Below are 20,477 nucleotides of genomic sequence, written 5' to 3' on the forward strand. Positions count from 1 at the left end.
CACTTTTCCCGCTCAATTCTTTAGTAACAGTGAATGTAATGTAAACATCTTAGAAACAGCTATCGTCGAGAAAGGTTTTGAGTTGAAGCTAAATTATTGAGGAGTGTAAATTCTGTTAACAAAGTGAACTAGGTGACAAAAAGTTTTACTATGGCATTACAGACAACTCTAGAACACTATTTCAACAGCAGAAAAAGACATGCTATCGATGATATAAAGGCCAACGAAAAAGTGCTGATCTTGCACAAAAAAGAATCAGATGCTTTAAAAGAGGTCGATCTTATTCAGAAAACCATCATTTACCGTGAATCTCCTAAATCTTCAGCAAGCAAGCCGAGTACAGCTCCAAAATTACAGAGAAGAACTCCTAAAACCGTATCAAGATCATTTATTGACAGTTCGAGAGAAAACTCTACCGTTAAAAGAAGTGCCAAAAAATCATTGCTGCACTCATTTAATGTATCAGAATCTCAAGAAAAGAAAACTAAGTTTGAAACACTTGACAAGAAAAAAGCTCGAAAGGCTCTTTTCTCATCGTACGATGCTTCCACTGAGAGTGAAAAAAATTCCGAACAGGTATCGGTCTTATTTATTTGTTGTAATTAGGTTTGTAGAGCATTTAGAGTTATGAAATATTCAGTGTTACCTAAGCATGTTACTTCCTGATGAATTTGTCATCATTCTTTTTTACATTTTTCATTAAAACTGAGCTTTTTATTATTTGACTAGGTAGAACCGCCTCAGAAAGAATCACAAATATCTACAAATATTAAAAAAAAAGTGCCTGAAGAAATTAAAGAAAGCTTGCTGTGTACTAAAAATGTTGAAGATAATGTTGTAAAATCGGTAAATAAAACTAATTATGAACCAACTGAGCCCAGTACGAGTAAAACATTCAATAACTTGAAAAATTATAGTAAGGTAAGTAAAATAGCCCAATATTCTGTGTGTTAAAGATATTTATTTTCAATCATTTTACGGTCACTTGAAGTTTTAAAATATATTTTTTTGTTTAGAAGAAGGATTTAGATCTTAAGGCTTTAAAGAAAAAAATTATTAAAAGTTCTCGTTTGGAAGATTTCAAAAATGCTCTCAACAAGATAAATCAAGAATACACTAAATTGGATGATATTAAATCAAGAAATCAAACTACTCCAACAAAAAGCCCAACATTAAAACAATTTAAAGTTATTGAACTTGAAGTTTCTACCAGGCAAGTTTTTATTTACAAATAAACGCAATACCTATACAATACCAGGAGCAGTTAAAAACCAAGTAACATAGTAACGGAACAATTTCTTTCTTAGCCCCTGCAAGATGATTTCTTCAGTTGATAATACTAAGGTGCCAGATTCACCGAGCTTGTTACGCCGATCTGTTTTTCTTTCTCCAACTAAATCAGCACCAAACTCTCTCCCGTACATTTCTCCAAAGAAACTGTTTTCGGATTCATTTAACAGGTAAGTTTCATAATTGTTGATCGTTACAAATTGAATAGTTATAACGTTGTACTTTATCTTGTTCATTAGTGATTGTTGATAAGTGTAAATGATAATTTTTACAATTACGTATTATCGAGAATGATCATATTTCTGTTTTCAGTGCTCTTGAAAAGTCTTCGCCCACTTCGCCTAACAAGCAAGGCGCGTATGAACGCTTTTATGCACTTGCTTGCTCAGGAAAACCAGCATTTACGCTTCCATTTAGCTACAGGTCGTTAGCAGAGACATTTAGAGCTGTCGACACCGTTGTATCAATAATGCAGAATCGTAACGAGACAATTATTTTTTCAAAACTTAGATCATCTGTACAGCAGTTGTCTAAGAAGTGAGTCTACCATGCTGAAATACACAATGTTAGGGTATTGTTAAGTACTGTTATTAGAGTACTAGGAGTTTTTTGTTTATTTATTTTATGGTTAATATTTTTTTATTAATATTCATTTACGTGGGTTGTTTTAGAAATTTATATGAGAGCCATCTTGGTCAAATAGCATCCGTTTTCCCAGAAGCCTACTCTTTTTCTCAGGAAAAAATAAGGATTCTCGGTAACCAGAATGATTCTTACGAATTAGTTATTAAACCGGTTTTTGAAAATAAAGGTAAGTTTTAATAACGTTCATTTAATGCATCATATTATTAAAAAGTAAAAAATGTTTATTGTTTATTAATATATAGAAGAAGAAAAAGAGAAGGCTAAAGGTCTGATGACTCCCTCAATTCTTTTGGATAGAAAGAGACGTTTTTATAATGCTTTGTTAGACATAGTTAAGACTCACCATGAGGTAAGCTAGTAGTGTTGAATTTATAATTATCAGAAAAAATATAAGTAGATTAGTTACGTCATATGCAATATTTGGTAGTTTTATTGTTTACTTACTTTTACTACAACATCTCGATTTGTAACAAACTACAAGATCACTATCTGTTACACCTTTATCTTTACAGTTCTTTTTCCTCGGATTTCAATTTATTTTTAAGTAAAGAAGTATATTGCACAGCGAAAGAGATCTAGTGTGCTCTCACTAGTGCTGGGTGAGCCCATCCATCCACAGCAACCCCCCCCCCCCCCGGGTAAGCGGAACTGCTTACCTAGAGTCTCTAGGAAGATCGAGGGGTAGCTTGCATCAGGGATCACTCCATGTGCCAACTCACTCAGTGCTCTCTCAAGATATTCTGAAAAAGATTCTCCAAATTAAATAAAAGCACTCTTTAACTCTTCAAATTTACAGTATGAGAGGATTCTCAGAATTTTATGTCCCCAAAACCTGGAAATTACCTAGGGCCTCTTGAGATCCCCGTGAAGAACAGTTAGCCTTCAAATATTGGTAACTACATTCCGTGGCAACCTTTTTTTTCCTCGACGCCCCGTAGGAGGTTATATCTTCCTCCAACACTTGGTAACTGCCTAGGGTCTGCTTAGGAAGAGCGGGGAGCTGGCAGTAGAAATAACCACTCCCAAGCCTCAAATGTCTCCTTTTGCTTGAACACCCTATCGACCTTCCCAAATGTTCTGAGAATGTCTCATTTAAACCCTCCAATCCTAAGCTTATGTGTAAGACTGTTTTGAGGAATGTTTTCCCCAATCCTAGCTATGTTGTCCCATCTTCTGTCTTTATCTTTTTACCAACTTTATATTTTTCTAAGAAAAAATTGACTGAGGGCACCTGGGAGGTAGAGATCGAAATTAGTTCTTTGTTTTTCAACTTAACTATAGTTATATGTGAAAATAAATTGCTAATTTTTGTTTAATTTTAAAAACTACTTTACTCCTCATCGTTTTATATACGAGCTTTTATGATCTCGGAATGTTTTTTTTTTCTATTAATATATTTCTCATATAAAAATATTTAATTTTTTCATTGAAGGATTTCCTCAAAACTCTTCAGCCACCACTGAAAGTGCCAAAGGATAAGCTAACAAGGTGGCATCCGGCATTTGATGTAGAAAGCTGTCCAGAAATCAGTGCTGAAAATTTACCTCAGCCACCGAATATTGAGAAATATTCAACCGCTAAAGATGTGCTGAGTAAGTCGTATTATCTAATTTTTTTTTAACTTAAAAATTGGAGGATTAGCTTAGTGTTCAGTACACTGGACTTGAATCTGAGATCTCTGCGAGATCTAAGGGATCTTGGCCTTAATTTTTTTTTTCTAGTAGCTTCTTAAGTTTGCTGTACAGTACGAACCTGATATCATGAGTCCGTTAGGTGAGCACTATTGGAACTAGTATTTGGAAAACAATATTTCATTTTCAGTGTGATTTTTCATTATTTGATTATTGTGAACTAATTCACAAAATGAGTTATAATTCATGCTATTCCTTCCATTTTTTAATTTTTTATTGATTTTTTAAATTAAAACTGTCCAGGTAGGACAGTAGTATAAAGGTTGATCGTCAAAAAGTGCACGAAAAAGCATACGTTGAAATAACCAACTTTGCGATTTTTATTCTCGTTTTCTATAAAAGATAAAATTCCCAAATTTTCTTTATAATATAGGGCGAATCCTCCTTTCTAATGTAATTTTTTTGCAAAGTTCAGATATAATAGATTTTGAGAAAAAAATTGCCGAAAATGAGCAAAAACAACATTTTCAAACATTGTTGTAATAATGCTGCATTCGCAGTTTCAATTTTATTGGCCTCTTTAGGGCAAAGATAGATAGAAGAAAAATAAACCGATTATTTTGGTACCTGCTTGGGCCCACATGTCATATAAATAAGGAGAAAATTGGATCTATGATAAGAGTAGCCCGCCCCCAAAACCCGCCATTAATTCATGCAGTATCCCTTTAGATTTAACCCAACTAAAAATATGTTTAATAAATAATTAGTGTAAACAAATTTAAAATGATATACAAGAAAGATGAACCCTAAATTGTTCCTGAACTAATCCAGGATCCTGTATTTAATAAAATATAGCACAAAACTACACAATATTTCACCTTTTTCAAATTTTCTGTTAAATTTAAACAAACTTTTTCTGAGAACCCTATCCTTATAGGAAGCCTTGATTAAGCTTTGTTTTTGCTAAAAAAATAAATAAATAACTCTAATATGTATAGAAAAAGAGAAAAAAAATTGTCAAAGTTGGGTGTTTTTCAGCGATACGCTTTTTCGTGCAGTTTCTGACGATCAACCCTTATACAACTGTCCTACCAGACAGTTTTAATAAATATTTTGATTGTTTTTATTAGGGTATTTCCAATTTCCTGTGTATTTGCTCAATGCGCAAGCAATACAATGTGTTCCCAAGACAATGCTTAATATTTTGTTTTGGAGAATTGCAGCACCTCTTGCCTAATTTAGATTAGACAATATAATATTAAGTAAGTAGAATAGAGTAGTCTGTATTATTGTTCAGAAACCTTTTAACACATTGGAAGGGAATAATCACATCCAGAACCAACAAACCCCTTTCTCATAACGCCTCCAGATATTCTGAGGTTTGCTCCATCAGTTGAAAGGTACCTTCATCATCAGGAATGTTTTCGAAGAAGAGAGCCAGCAATTGGGGATCATCGCTCGCTTTGCCAACAAATTCTTCTCCAATGTCTTCTAAGATATTCTGAAGAAGATTCCCAAAATTGGATGAATGGATGCTGATTAAAATCCAATTTTCTCTCCATTGAAACCACAAGAAGGTGATGCCTATCTTCACCCTCTACTCAATACACCCAAGAAGATAAATCCTTCCCCATCACCGGCTAAAAGTTGGTCTGGTAGAAAAACAGAAAATGCTAGAAATGAAAGTCTTGTTAAAATACTATATTAATATTTTCTCACCTTGGAAGGAATGGATAGAAAGCCTGATCAAGTAGAGCAGCATTTAAAAGCAGGGAAAAATAAGAAAGCAATAGGATCAAGAGATATAAGTCAGGATCTATGAATATTGTAGAAAGGTCTCTATGTTGGTAAGACTGATGTACCTTATTCTGGCACGACAGCTGGTACCTCAAGAAATGAACCTAGGTTATATAATGCCGATCCACAGGAAAGAAAACCGAAAGCTCGAAAGTGGAGGTCCGAAAGGTTCGAAAATAAAGGAGGACCTAAGAATAAGGGAAGTTAAAAGCGTAATTTGGACACTTTAATAATTGGTAATACGATCAATATGTGATCTGGAGTAGAAATATTTCAATGAGCTATAAGCGACTTATATACAGCACTGTTTTTGAAAATATAATGTATGGTTCTTGAAAGTGGAAGATTTTTAGACACCGATATTGATTACTAGATTTTTTATCTTTTCTTTTTTGGCATTGACATTTTATCATACAGCCACAATTCAATCAAATTACTAGAGTTAGTCGCTGCTTTATTAAAATTTTAACCATTCTTTATTACTCTTATAAATCCGAAGTAAAATTAACTGATAAATTTTGTTATCTTTTTTTTCTCAAGGGGTAGGCAGTGAGATACTATATCCAATTTATTTTCAGATTTTATTTATTTCAAAAATTTTCAGTTTAAAAATGGATGTTCAGGCATTAATGTAATTAATTAATATAGGTCACAATAACGTCTCTGCCCATTTTTATGCTGATAACTTCATAATACTTTTTGTTGTACTTTTTTTATTGGAATGCCCACTGTTTACACCATTGAGAAATGTGTAATTAGATAAATATATCGGAAGTGTAGCTACGGATCTGAAATTGATTAATTTATCGGGAGAGAGAAGTGAGAAATAATTGTAATTTTCAGTTAAACAGTGGCTGCAATCATACTTAGAGCGTTTGAACTTGACGAATAAACGACAAAATAAACGAATAGTTCGGGTTGTAGATTTACTAGAAATCTATTTGGATTAATTCAACTTTGCTAAATTAAAAAGTAATTATAATGATAATAATACATACTATTTATCAAAATAAATTTTGTTCTGTTCTTTTTCTAAATGAAATATAGAATGTTCTTGTTCTGACTTTCCGTTTCCGATAACTTGCAAATTCGACTTATTGACAGTGCCGTTTCAATTTAGTAATATAACTTCTCTTCTATAATTAAAAGAATTTCCAAATATTTACGTAAATAAAGAAAGAAAGTTAAAATTTTTAAAGATGCGAAGAATAGTTGTAAGAGAAATTTTTGTGAATATGTCACACTAGATTTTTGTTCTATTCACATCTAGCTTGAAATAATAATTGTAAAAACTCTTCAACTCTTCTAAGTTGATCAAAATTTCTGCACTTGAAAGTCAACTCTTTATGAAATTAGTTACTGTGTAAATTTCTATAATCTTAAATTTTTCCGTATGTTAAGTGCATTTTTTTTTTTTTTTTCAGACAAAGCAAGGGATATATTTGGCGTAAATCCTCGGATGGAGAAAGCTCTAGAAAGATTAAGTGAAAATAATGTCACAAATACTACTGCTACTTCTAAATCAATCCCAGCCCTAGCAAATGCTCTTAAAGGAATACCGAAATCACTATTGGAGAAGGTAATTATGTTTATTATGAAATAATTTGTTTAATAAATTATAGGTCGTTCATGTTGTACGAACATGATTGATACTACTCGATTTTTTATGGTGACAGTAATTGATAGACATTGAAATTTTGTCGTTCTAAGGCGATAAATCGTTGATAGAGTAAACTGTAGGGTTAGATTCAATCCAGATTTCAGTGAAAGTTGAATATAATTCAGGAGAGAGAACACTCAATAAAAAATTAATAAATCTTTTACTACCTTACTAAACCTTTTAATTTGGGATATTTTCTGAATATCTTAAAAATGTCACGCACAGCTATTTAATCTCTTGTAAACGTTTAGTTCACTTGAATAAACATTGATATGTTCCCGGAAAAATGGCTATTTAATAGATTCTTAAATGAATATTTAATGATCAAAACGGCTTTAGGAACAACTCCGTCCTAATTAATTAAACGAAATCGTTCCTTCTTTACGATGAAAATAATTGATCTTTAGATCATTTTATCAGATTTAAGAAGTTTTGCCCTAAAGATTGTATCCAACTAAAGAGACACATATTTTTGATTTTATTCAACGTAGCACGCATGTTTCTTGCATCTCTGACCGGTTTCGAAATTTTCATTATCAAAGGTAGTATAATAATAATCAGTAGTATAATAATCAGTTTGGTGTTGAGATATTGACTTCATTTACGTGACCGTCTCGCACTACATTTGCTGACTCAAATTAATTAATTTTATTTTTTTAAATTAAATTAAATAATTCATCTGATGATGGATGTAAGTCCAAAACCCATCAGGGGTACTACAAACGTACGACGGATAAAATCAAAGTACTACCATGCAGCACTGCGGACCTAGGCTCATTTTCAAAAGAGACATTATTTGTCCTTACTTCACCAAATGTATTAACTACTTGTATTAACTAACGTACAAGCTTTTATATTTTTTACAAGCACAAGAAAGTCATCCGTGAAGAAATGTTCTGAATACTTTCAAAGCAACTAGCGACCAGGTTTTGTTAAAATCTTTTCCAGAAATTATTAATCCATAAGCTTAAATGTTTTTGCTTTTTAACTCGATTTAATTTTTTTACGGACTTATTTACCGATGCACGATAATTATCATAAACCAAAAATATATTTGAGGAGGTTAACCTGGTAATTACTATCTATTTTTTCTGGTGTAGAAAACATGAGTTTTATTAACATTTTAGCAATTTTTTGAAATCCTCACGTTTTGAAGATAAATCTTTCAGATCTTAATTATGATGTGAAGTTCGATTTCATAAAAATGACAGGTTTAGACTGACAGAGTCTGAATTGCCAGATTGCTGCAGCTTTTGGAATTTTCTTGAAAATATTTTCTTGATTTTCCTCGAGTCTATACAACGAATGGAGCGAGTTTATTGTGGTGGCTTTTAAGCTGACTTATTCTAGTAGGTCCTCAGATCGTGACAACCTACTAAACTTTTATGTAGGTATTACATGACATACTTAGTTTTTAAGTAATGAAAGACAAGCTGAGATGTTCGTTCCTTCAATGCTATTTCAAGAACGCTGTTTAATTTAACTGATAAGTACTTGAACTATATATAAAATTGAGAATAAATAAATTTACAAATTCGATAATCGGAAAAATGAATACTGCAAGCAAAATCTTGTCAACTTTAAAAAGCGTTTTAAAAATACATTGAGGAGGATGTACCAATTGCAGAAGTTAATAATTATAAGTTTGACTTATATATCAGGTTCGAGCCCGTCAGGCAGCGAAAGCTGTGGAACTTCTCACACGAAATCCGGAAGAAAATAAAAGGAGATATGAGCTGACGCGTCTTCCAGAATTAGCTAGACTTCTCAGAAACATATTTGTTACTGAAAAAAAAAATATAATTGCCAAACCTCTACTTTTAACGAAGTTGTGTGAAAGTTTCAGGGAAATTATGGATCAAAGTTAGTTTAAAAATTGCACCATCAATTTAGAATTACTTTCTTATAACCTTCTTGGTATTTATTTATTATTTATAGTTGGATTAATTGAATTAATACTATTTTTAGGTGAAATGGCACACCACATTGAACTTTTAAGAGATACGGTTCCAGGTTGGATAATAATTAGCGTTGTTGATAATAAAGAATTTGTAAAATTGTGTAAAGAGACCAATTTAACTGTAGTATTAGGCAAGTTAAATCAGTTAGTAGCAAAAAACAGCATTAGCTTTTAAGTACATATTATTGATTTTTTACAACTAAGTCATACGACTTCGAGTATAAATTTCTGACTGTAAAAGAGGTAATGTTTTCCAATTTTTTTGCTTTTATTTTAAAAAATAATTTTAAAAAAATGTTCACTCATAACCAGTGTTACTCCAGAACATTTATGCTGAATTTACTTATCACTTAAAGCAATAAAATAAAATATTTTTAATCTTTTAATAATGTAGACAACTAAAATATACTTTTTATACTTTTTCATGACCACGAATGATTTAAAATCTTGTTTTTGTATGTTCCACAATCGTATTTCAATGTTTTATAAGTTTTTTCGTTCACATTCTTCAAGTAATACTTGATAAAAATAAAAGTGGAATTAACTTATAAAAGTACTATTTTTACACAGAACATGTTCATTTTAAAAACAGAATTAAAAATGAAAGGATCCAATAAAATGCTATTGATTGAAGGATAATTTTTCAACTTATTTTTTAGATGTTTAGGATTAATTTTTATCAATTTGTTTGATATTTTCTTTTACTTTGATACTAATTTTACAGGAAATTTACACTACAGAATTTAATTTTAAAAAAGAATGTGTAATATGAGTGTTTAAATTTATTCAAATAAATTATATGTGAGACTGAATTTCCTTTCTTCTTATTGTCGAAGCTCAAAAATTCATCAGTATGCCGAAGAGATTTCTGTAGTCATAGTCCTATGAATCTCACACACTACAATTTCGTAATTCCTTGTTTCCCTTTATTTGAGACTTGGTATCTCTTACAGATAGTGAAAACATATAACCAAATAAACTCCCTGTACACATTTTTTACTTTATTCCAAGTGTTGAAAAGCACTTAAGTGCCATATTGAACATTTCTTGAACCTTATTCTAGGCAATGAGAACCACTTTTAAAAATTTGCACCTAGACTTTGGTTTTAACGTTATCCAAACAAATATCCGTAACAGGCTGCGGCAGTTATTTTTATTTGGCAGAATAATTGTAGAGACTAAAACAAATACAGATTTGGATAAAAAGCTTTATTAAAACTAGCCGGAAGGACAGTTGTATAAGGTTGATTGTCAAAAAGTGCACGAAAAAGTTATGTGTATAATAAATACATATAAGATCAACCCAGACATTTTTTCGGGGAGATATTTAGATTAAGGTGTAAATTCTTTAGTTTTTATAATCGTCTATTTTTTTAAGGGGGCTTAACGTCTAACTACCGCTTAAGTGTCGTGGACGGGCGATGGATGTACATACTTTACTACTCTTTTTTTTATAACAAAAAGTAGCTACAAGCAGGATTTGAACTGGGGAATCCTTGTTCGTGACTACGACACCAACAACCACCCCATTACAATGCCTTACTTTTTCATTTTGAAACCATTCTTTCATTAAGGATAAAATCACTTTCAATAAAATTACTATGTAAAATTAATATGTTTATTAAAAAATTTCGGTAACCTGATTTCTTTAAGCTATGATTCATAGATTTAAGCTATGACATTATCAACCGACGGTCTATGACCGTGGTTGGTTTTTTAAAGGTGACTATCTTATTTTGATTGTTTTGTGTGTTTGTAATATTTATAAATAGAGACTTTAAATAATATAAACATTAATAATTATCTATCAATAATTAAGCTCATGATTCCGCGAGTTAAGCTTTCAGATGCTTCGAAACCGGAGCGTTCGCGCCAGTCCGAGATGTCGCAGTAAGGTTAAGAAAACTGGCCTCGTCTTTAAGTCAGAGCTAATTGCAATTACCTTCGGGGATTATAAGAGAAGGAGAGCCGCACATTCTAGAGTCGTAATTTTTTTAGTCACAAAGAAAATACTAATAGCAGGCATATCCAAAGAAGAAGTTAATTCATAGTAGAAAGAGATGGATATTTTAAAGAGGAAAGGTACTTGGGTTATCGGTACAAAGTGTAATGGGAACCAGTCTACATGACCTAAGATTTTAGGCACTCATAGTACCCCAAAGGAGTGAAATGCCTCACAAGTGCAGTCATAAAAGCGTTGACGCTCACTTCCTCCGGCAAAAAAAAAAAAAAAAAAAATCACTAGCTTAAGTTTACATGCCGTCCAAATGCTGGGAGGCTATTCGGACAAACATATGCTTCTTGACGGATCACTGCAGATTGCATGTTAACCTTTAACGGATATCCTTTGGTCAGAAAGAAGAAGAAAAGGCTACATATATTTCCAGACGAGTTGATTTGTTTTACATTGAAATGTTTTGAATTTTGTGTTGGGCGTAGAGTTTGTTTTTGTTAGACACAACTTGAGATTTTTCGCTGATGGCTTAGCCATAAGACTACCTATGCATCACGGTAGCCGAGCGGTTAGAGGCGAGATCTGCAAGCTAATATGGCATTGTGGTACTTGTTTCGATTACCGGTCTATGGCTCTCAGGTAATGATATTATATTGGTACAACGAGGAGCTGTAACCTACAAACAAAATTCCTCAACTAGGGCAAAACTTCAATGAAATTAAAGTTTGCTAAGATTACTTAAGAACAGTGCCAACGCTTTTCTTTATGAACTGGTTGAACGAATATAGATCTATACTTTTATTTGGAAGATTTTTACATGAAAATTCACTTTACGTCATTTTGGGGAGCGGGGATAAATTAAATTACACTTTCCTCTAATTTAAAGTATCATTTACTGTCATGTATGGTCCTTTCACTTGCTTAACATTAACGAGGACTAAAGGTCTCAAGCTAAAATTTTCTCGAAAATGCCCTTAAGATAATTTTAAACTTTGACTGCGTCTAAATCCTTTAGTGGTGGTAAGGATTCACTCCTCCAAACGTTTTAGTGTATCGCATTGTCTAACATTTTAATTTTCGTTAAGCAAACTAACTTCTACTAAAAAAAAAGAAGGAAAAAAATTAAGATGGCCAAAAATTATTTATTATTTAGAACCAATAGATAAGTAAGTCGTGTGAGTGAATGATGTTTTTCTTAATTACAAAAAAAGCTATTTATCATACACAATAAATCTATAACTGTTCTTAATCTAATTTAATGCCAACAAATTTGTATTAACAAGCAAAACTATAATTTTCTTCTATTTCCTGGGGAGGAGTTCCCCGTTAAATTATTAAGATTTGCTGTGAAATGAAGCAGACTAGTTGTTCATATTTTGTCACAATTTTTCTAGTTTTTTGTGCGATAACAATTAAAGCCAAAGGGATACTAAATTAAAATAGTATTAAGGATTTTTTCTTTTTTATTTATAACGTGCTTATAGATTTGTTTGTTGGTTTGTTTTTTTTTCTTGAGAAAGTGTACTTATTCTCTAATCTTTAAATTCTATGACTTATTCAAGGTGTTCTATGTTGCTCCAACGTGTTGTCGATTTCAGCCAATGTGTCGGAGAGTCTGGTTGCAATATGTGCTGCTATTTCCTGGAAATGATATTAATATTAGGTGGAATACGCTATTTTACACAAACTTAACTACAAATACGTACTTGTGAGTGACTATAATGGGCGCACTGCCTTAAAAGAGATGCTAAACTCATTGGTGTGTGAACTGACATCAGCAATCCTGGAACAAGTAATCTTCCTGGCATTGACCATCCCAAGAAAATTTTTTCACAAACAATCTTGAAAAAAGAATTATAGAATTAATAAACTTAACTTTATGTAAGTAACCATTAACAAAAATATGCCTGTTTACCTGAAGATTAGTATTTATAACTGGAAATATACATTTGTTAGCCTCTAAGCTACAAGTTGATTTGCAATCATAAAAACTGCAGTCGTAATCACTTGAGCAACTTTTCCCACTAGAGGTAAGAGAATTTACAAGTGCTTTAGGAAGTGTCAAATCTAGGTCCATTATCTGCAAAAAATGTTGGAGTTACATATTTTAGAAAAAATTTCTATTACATATCATTTAATCGTTGCTTTTATTGCAATTGTCAAAGTTGGGTGTTCTTGTATTACGATTTGTCGTGCTATTTTTGACGATTAACCCTTATACAACTGTCTTACAGGACAGTTTTAATTATACTTTGAATAACTACTTTTACTATATCCTCAAGCCGATTTACTTTCTAACGACAACATTTTGCTAATTTTATTTTTATAAGTACCAATTTTCTTATTTTCTAGATTTTGAGTTGCCATTTGATTCGTTTACTAATTCGTGTAGCTGTTTTTAATGAAGCGAATGTGTTCGCAAAAACAGCTAACAGGCAGCGAAGATATATCCTCACAAATTAGGAGTCCTGAAACTACATAATTTTCACATTTCTAAACCTAAACACAAACAAATTGGCAAAGAAGAAAAAAAAAGCATTCAATTTTTTTTTTTTTAATTAAACATGAAAGTACAAATATTTAGCTACCAACACCTCTCGTAAATGCACAGGTTAATTCATGCCGTGGACTGTATAAAAAGTGTGTACATAGTTTTTGCTTGTATGAATCCATGCTATGCTAATTCCATCTGCAGTACAAAGAATGTAATGGCATTTGATTGCACAAATTTCAACGAGAAAGGTTTCAAACTAGTGGATACTGGAAACTGTGCATCCTACCCTCTTAACTGTTCAGCAAATTAGACTCAAACTTTGTAAAAGTTAACAAAGTAAAACAAAAAAAAATAATAAATTCAAGTTTAATTACTTTAAATTGTTTGTAATATTCTATTACAAAATATCAAAAATTAGCTATATCTCTCAATTGAATGGGACTTGTAGAACACTCGCTCAATAGAGATTCTACCTTCCGACCGCACCATTTGCTGAAAACATTGATTCCTTCTAGATAATCTAAAAACTAGCATTTTCATTGAAATCCTAATTTTATAAATTTGCAATGCTTCCGATGTTGAGAAGCTCTGAATTTAAAAAATTAAACTAACTTTCACTTTTCCTGATGCTGTGAGGCCAAACATTGAGGGAGTAACTTGACACATAAGCAAATTCTCTTGATCAATCAATTCAATAAGCTGGAGCAATTCCACTGCCAAATGTACTCTTTTTGCCCAAGACTCCATTGTAGAAGAATCATCAATCTAAAAATTTAATAGGGCAAATATCTATTATTGCCTACTACTTTACTGCAATGTAAATAAACCCTTATACAATTGTCATAACGGGTAGTTTTAATAATTCTAACTGTAAGAAAGATATTTTATAAATAAATAAAAATAGTTTCAATGGATTCTCAGAATTCTCTTAAAACTGGATGGGTCATGTAGCAAATGCCTATCTTAAATATAATCTGTTCTGATTCAGGAGAGTTTTTCTTATTGGCAAATCAATTGTGCAACACAAAGGAATTTTCTCTCAGTACCCGGTGTCGGACAACAAGCCCTCTTTCAAGACTGCACTTCTACATAACTCAGCTAGAACTGGCCGTAGGAAAAATAATAAGTGAAGCCATGAGTAGAAAACGTACCTCTACTCAGTATCTACATAATAGGTGACCTCTCATGATACTGAAACCTACAATCGATCGCCAGAGACTTGTAGAAGAAATATTGGCTTTCACAATTCATTTAAATTTCGTAAGTTAGTACTGCTTTAGATATACTTGAAATAGAAACTTAAAACTGTATCAATGAATTCCGACTCTCACGCCAGTGAAGGAGAGAGTACCAGAAACCAAGCTCTGAAAAAGTTTTTTTTTAATATTCAGTTGACCTTCAAATCCAGTGGAACTGAATCCGAAAATTTGACAAGGCTGAGAGAAAGAGAATGTAAATTTGCTCTCTGAACATGAAAAAGAGTTGATTCCAAAATTGTCAAAACATTACTTAAAGGAAAAAGAATTTCATTTTACATTAAAGTATTACATTTTTAAATTCTGAATGCATTTACAACTTTATACCAAATAATTACCACTTCACTATCCAATGCTGAATGAAGGTGTTCGGTTACATAGAATTGTCCACAATATCCCACCAATTGGGGAAATATATCTCTATCAGCGTAATAACGAATGAGAAGATAACTATTATCATGCATCAGTGGATCCGATCGATTGAGTCTGGGCTGACGGAAAAAACAAAGTTGCAAATGTAAAATACAACTAAAATGTATATTACTGAAGTTTAATAATAAACTGCAATAACAATTTAAAATAAAAAGACATAAAGCAGATTATTTTAAATTTAAAAAATACAAAATGTACACAAAAATTTGCAGATCTCAATTCCTACGATCGTTTTATAAAAAATATCTTAAGTACTATCATTTATTCTAATACGTTAAGGAAAAAACCATAACTATAAAATAAAAGTTATAATAATAAATCTTGGTTCTTTTGTGTTTTTGACTCATCTATATTTGTGATGAGAGGATAGGAACTGATTCAATAAAAAACATTTTTTTTTTAAACTTCTTAGCGAAAATATAGTAGCAAAAACAATGAATTTCCAAGTTGGCTCTCGACTGAATCATTAGCCTTCTGAGATCTTGAAATTCTTTCGTCGATTTCTTTGAACAGGTACACACAAATTCCGTAGTTACTGAAATTTCGAAGCCCTCTGCGATTGAGGTGTTAATGTTTTCATCGTTACAAGTAAGCCTCTTCTAACGTTATTGAGAAATTATTCAGCTTAATTTAAAATCAGGGCTCGGGCAAGATGGTGTTCTTGCTCTCTTCTTATAACGATGAAAGAATTTTGTGGCTTATCATTTAGTCTCATCTTTTATAAGTCATTATAGTGTAGTTTCTCAAGTGTTTAGGGAAGAAACTTTCGAATTAACCGAGATCAAAAAAGGGTTGAGAGAATAAACTGAAAAGTTCAAACCGATTGCTAGACTAGATTGAGTGTGGCCAGTTAAATATAAGACTATTATTTGTCCGCTACCTAAGTCCGCTCAGAATCAGCAAGTATAGAATGAGACTGAAACATTATAGACAGAAGTCAAATTTCCACCCTATTGATAAATCTACCTTTGATGATTGATGAAAATTCATATACATTAAAAAAAAGGTTCTATGACGCATAAAATCAACGATGCAGGAGAGAACTCTACATGAGTTCAAATTGATGTCATTTACCTTGATTTTAAATAGACGTTGGACAGAATCGCTCATGACACCCATAAATTGGAAGCAGCAGGTTGGTGGGCTATTAAAACTATTTCTTCCATGCCTAATTCGGCACGGAAATAGCAGTACAGAAAGGAAATATTCCCAGAGAAATCCAGGTCCCCCAAAACGAAAAAGATGCCTTAAATTGTACTTTATTTACATAAATGATTAACTTGTCTTGTTAGAGGATTTAAATCCATTCTTTTAGAAGAGGACCAAGATATATCTGTGAGCGCGATCTGTAGACGACTTAAGATTGCGTGGAACCACGTGATGCAATTAAATGGTGTTTGAGAAACCAAAAATTTGGTCTGAAAAACCGAAAGTTGATAAATGTTTGGTCATAATGTTTACAAGGAGGAATAATTTTCTGAGTTTGGAGAAGGTGGAGGTTAAAAGACTGAATGTTTTAGGGTTTTGGATGAAATGCTGATTCAAGATTGACAATTTTGCAAGGGAATTTACAAATAAAAACATACATCTAAACATCAGGGGTTCCTGTAACAGCGCAGCAGGAAAATCTAGAAGCAATGCTGTCTTTGTATTACAGCTTTTATTTGTTCAAAACTACAATACGCCTTAGTCTCGTGGTAACTTGCAACGCTTAGAACAAACTTAATGTAAAGTAGGCAACAAAATAACGTCATTTTCCTGGAACAGAAAGAAGTTGGTGTCGAAAGGATGTTTTTATAAGATCTCCTTAATGGAAAAATTGACATGGATATGTTCCAGCCGGCCTTTTTGTGTACCATTCAATACCTCTGTCAAACCAGCCAAGTTTCTGATAAGAGAAATTTGAATAACTCTGCTGAAGTATTTGGAATTATGCTACTCAAGACGAAAAACAAGTATTCACTAAAATGAAGGAGTAACCACAAAAACATAAGATTGTAATTTAGACTTTTTTTGGCTGTCTATTTGCAAACCGCCATTAGGCAGTCAGATATTACGATGTTTGGTAAATGCCAATTTTGAATATTGTTTTTAATATTAATTAATTTTAACAAAGTGGGTCGTAATTTTAACGTGTGAAAAAAACTTGTGTATTAACCAAACTATAAGCTTAGCAATTGTATCAATTTTAAATGAAGATATACGACAGAGACTCATCAAATAACGAATAACTTGATTTGATCTTTAGTTTGGTTAGATCACTGTAGAAGATATTGGTTACACCGAATGTAGGTAGTTCATCAGACTACTAACTACTACGTAGAATTTTCGGTTAAATAAATACTCCTCAATAAGTACGTTAAATACATAGGGAAGTTATACTGGATTAATTTGAAGATGAAGCCATAACATTCGACGTCTTTTTAACACAAAGAATAAACATGCTTGATCATATACTTTTAAAGACTGCAATTACCACACAATTTTTTTTGCTGATCTCGTTCCTTTCAACTGTTTTAGATGTCCTCCTTACAATTCGCTAGATTACTTGTATACTAATTCAGCTAGTCAAGTTACTTTTCCTATCCTCTGGATTTCGACATTTACATAGCCTCAATATACTGATATAAAAAAGCAATTTACGAAAGAAAAGGATTAGAGATAATCCAAACTACTTGCCTGGTATCCCTAGCTATTGGGTCAGAAACTGGTGATGGAACTGAAGCAACGTTCTTTTCGTTCTGAGCCCAACTCAATATCTCTTGATCTAACGGTCCCAACAAATTGAATGATTTAAACATCACTGTTGTTCCACCTCCAGCACGCAACTTGGCTGTAAATATACTCTTACTACCCCGAGCACCTCCTGCACGTTGACTTCGCACACACGAGACACTCTCCACTCCAGTTTTTGCTGAGCATATAATTGGGCATAAATCTCCATGAAGCGGTTTTTGACCATAATCAAAACACTAAAAACAAAAACAAAAATTGAAAATCAATTGATTTCAATTGTACAAGTTTATCTGATCACTATTTACTGTTCGCACAATACTCGAAACAGAATAAAATGTAAATGGCAAATTCTCAAATTTGAAAATCAAATATAATAAAGAACTAACCATTGATTTTAAGTGATTCCAAGGTTCCCAATTTATGCATAAAAAACCCCAGTATAGAGCAGAAACGAAAAGGATAAATCCAGAAATTAAAGATAATGAAATCCATTTATTTTTAAAAGCTAATCCTGGCAATCGCTTCAGTAACATTTTAATAAATGAGTCATTTCACCTTGCTTTTAACAAAGTAAGTGATTGTAACCAGGAGATATTAAGATAATGGTGAGTATACTTATGCAGAAGGTAAATTTTCATTGTCCACAATTGGAGAGGTAATTTTACACTAATGTTATAGGTAGGTTACTACTGTTGGTGGAGTAGGTTTCACAGTTCACTCACCCACCAGGTCACTAGTCACAATCACCAAACAAAAGCCAGGACTTATACTACTGCAGCATGTCGTTTCCCAATGCTTTGGGGGATTATACCATTAATAAATAAAATTTGTGTACACATACAAAAAAGACAGAAGCTAAAAAAAAAAAGTGTCAATGTTATACAGCTAGTACTTAGAGATTATAATCTATCTATTCAGAAACCAAATTAGATTAATTTGAAGTAACCAATGTATAAGGAGAAGTATAATGATAATATATAATGATAGGAGTAAAATTGTCTAATTCGCTCTTTTTTTGACTTAGTATTTTGCAATGCGACCCTTTGTCTGATCTGTTTTGTCCCCACTATTGCTAGGTGAATCCTTGAGTACTACCATGCTGTAACATCTCACCCAGGTCTCATGAAATTTCAAGGAGTGAAGGGGAGCCAGAAGTTACGAATAATTACTCTTTAGATCTAACCCACCCCTCACCGTTTTTGCCTTCACTAAATATTTTGAAGAAATCTTCCCTAAGAAAATTCTGGATAGGGTAAATGAGTACCTAGGCTTCTATTTCAGTAATTAATCATATCTTCATTAATATTTTAGTAATTATATTGTTGTTCATTCTTTTTGGTGACTGATTCATAGTTGGTGTGTCTTCTGTCTTGTCTGAACACAGTGTTCAGTCCATGAACAGACAAGACAGAAGACACACCAACCCTGAAATGTAATAGTATTACTTTCTAAACTAGCCCTGAAGATGACCTAGTCCCTAGGTCGAAAGCTCGGCAAAATAATTGTTTTCTAGACTGAAATGGCAGTTATTTTTTCAATCCCATTGTAATTATATTATTTTACTTTCATTAATATGAAAACTTAGACTCTTATGCTGGCCACTTTTATAAATGAATATTTTTGTACAATGAAGAGTAGCATTTGCCATTTAACTTAGATTGATTGTACTAGGAGGTGTAAAACGATTTACTTACATGTTCAAAATGAGACACTATTAATCAATAAACAAAATAATGACCCTAAAAAAATTTAAAAACGAAGCAAATGTTACCTACAATAAGAATTTTTTTTTTTTTCAAGTATAACAGCTTTAAAGTGCAAGTATGAAGCTAGATTTCGTCAGTTTATATTTTGATAAGATTGATTGGTACTACATTTCATTACTTAGTAGGCATCAAAAATAATAGTTAATTTATAGTTTTTTTATATTACATTTTAATACAGTTTCTTTAATTAAATTATACATATATATAATAATATCCTACAAATTAATTTGTCAATGTTATGTATATGTAACATAAAATAAATGAAGATATGTGAAAGAACCTAGTAATAAAATAAATCGGGAGAGCTGACTGTAAGTAATACTGCCTCTCCTAATTGAGAAATAATAAAATTCGAGAGCAAACTGGAATGCAATATTTAGACTAATAATTAATATTAAAATGGGAATTTAAAGGGGTGGGGGACGCCACCAACACTCAGAATACCAAGATTAAACAATAAAATATTCTTATATTTAAAATTAAGCCAATAGTACAAAAACATACAATAATGAGATCTAAACTATAAAAGAATCATTAATAGACTTACATTTTTGTCCCTACAAAATTAGACATATAGTTGCAATTATCACGTGCTTACATTAAAATTTATGTTTCCTTGTAATTATAACTTAGACAATGATACTTAGACAATTTGACATGGATTTGAACTTAGCCGCCAACTGACAATATTCATTCTCTTTGTAGCATCGAGGCACTGACTATTAAAAGGCTTTGGACTTAGATTTAGACTGACACTGTTCCTTATATTTACAATTAAAACACTCGCTGACATATTAGACATACGCTTCGCGAAGACGCTAGGGAAGAATGGATATTAAGTAAAAGTTAGTCTCAT

At 32.0% G+C, this 20,477-nt stretch overlaps 2 protein-coding genes across 3 annotated transcripts; one reads left to right on the forward strand and one right to left on the reverse strand.

Moving 5' to 3' along the window:
• Positions 1–3: 3 nt before the first annotated feature.
• Positions 4–9,795, forward strand: dup (chromatin licensing and DNA replication factor double parked). 2 transcript variants are annotated; one of them, XM_074117587.1, is made up of 11 exons: positions 4–576; positions 730–921; positions 1,017–1,213; positions 1,308–1,460; positions 1,603–1,827; positions 1,962–2,101; positions 2,178–2,284; positions 3,368–3,527; positions 6,788–6,942; positions 8,685–8,886; positions 8,992–9,795. In XM_074117587.1, the coding sequence occupies exons 1-11, from the start codon at positions 151–153 to the stop codon at positions 9,156–9,158; spliced, it is 2,124 nt and encodes a 707-aa protein (XP_073973688.1). In that variant the 5' UTR covers positions 4–150; the 3' UTR covers positions 9,159–9,795. The 2 variants fall into 2 exon arrangements, with proteins under 2 accessions (XP_073973688.1, XP_073973697.1); XM_074117596.1 differs by lacking the exon at positions 8,685–8,886 and having other exon boundaries at positions 8,992–9,159.
• A 2,264-nt stretch (positions 9,796–12,059) lies between these two features.
• Positions 12,060–18,538, reverse strand: aln (divergent protein kinase domain 1C). The gene is made up of 7 exons (XM_074117827.1): positions 18,242–18,538; positions 17,799–18,091; positions 15,026–15,173; positions 14,044–14,196; positions 12,853–13,017; positions 12,644–12,778; positions 12,060–12,578 (listed from the first exon to the last, which is right to left on the reverse strand). The coding sequence occupies exons 1-7, from the start codon at positions 18,386–18,388 to the stop codon at positions 12,495–12,497; spliced, it is 1,125 nt and encodes a 374-aa protein (XP_073973928.1). The 5' UTR covers positions 18,389–18,538; the 3' UTR covers positions 12,060–12,494.
• Positions 18,539–20,477: the final 1,939 nt, after the last annotated feature.

The sequence above is a fragment of the Rhodnius prolixus genome, unplaced genomic scaffold (genome assembly GCF_049639745.1).
Source record: "Rhodnius prolixus isolate KJV_2025 unplaced genomic scaffold, Rpr scaffold_1, whole genome shotgun sequence".
Classification (NCBI taxonomy): Eukaryota; Metazoa; Arthropoda; class Insecta; order Hemiptera; family Reduviidae; genus Rhodnius; species Rhodnius prolixus.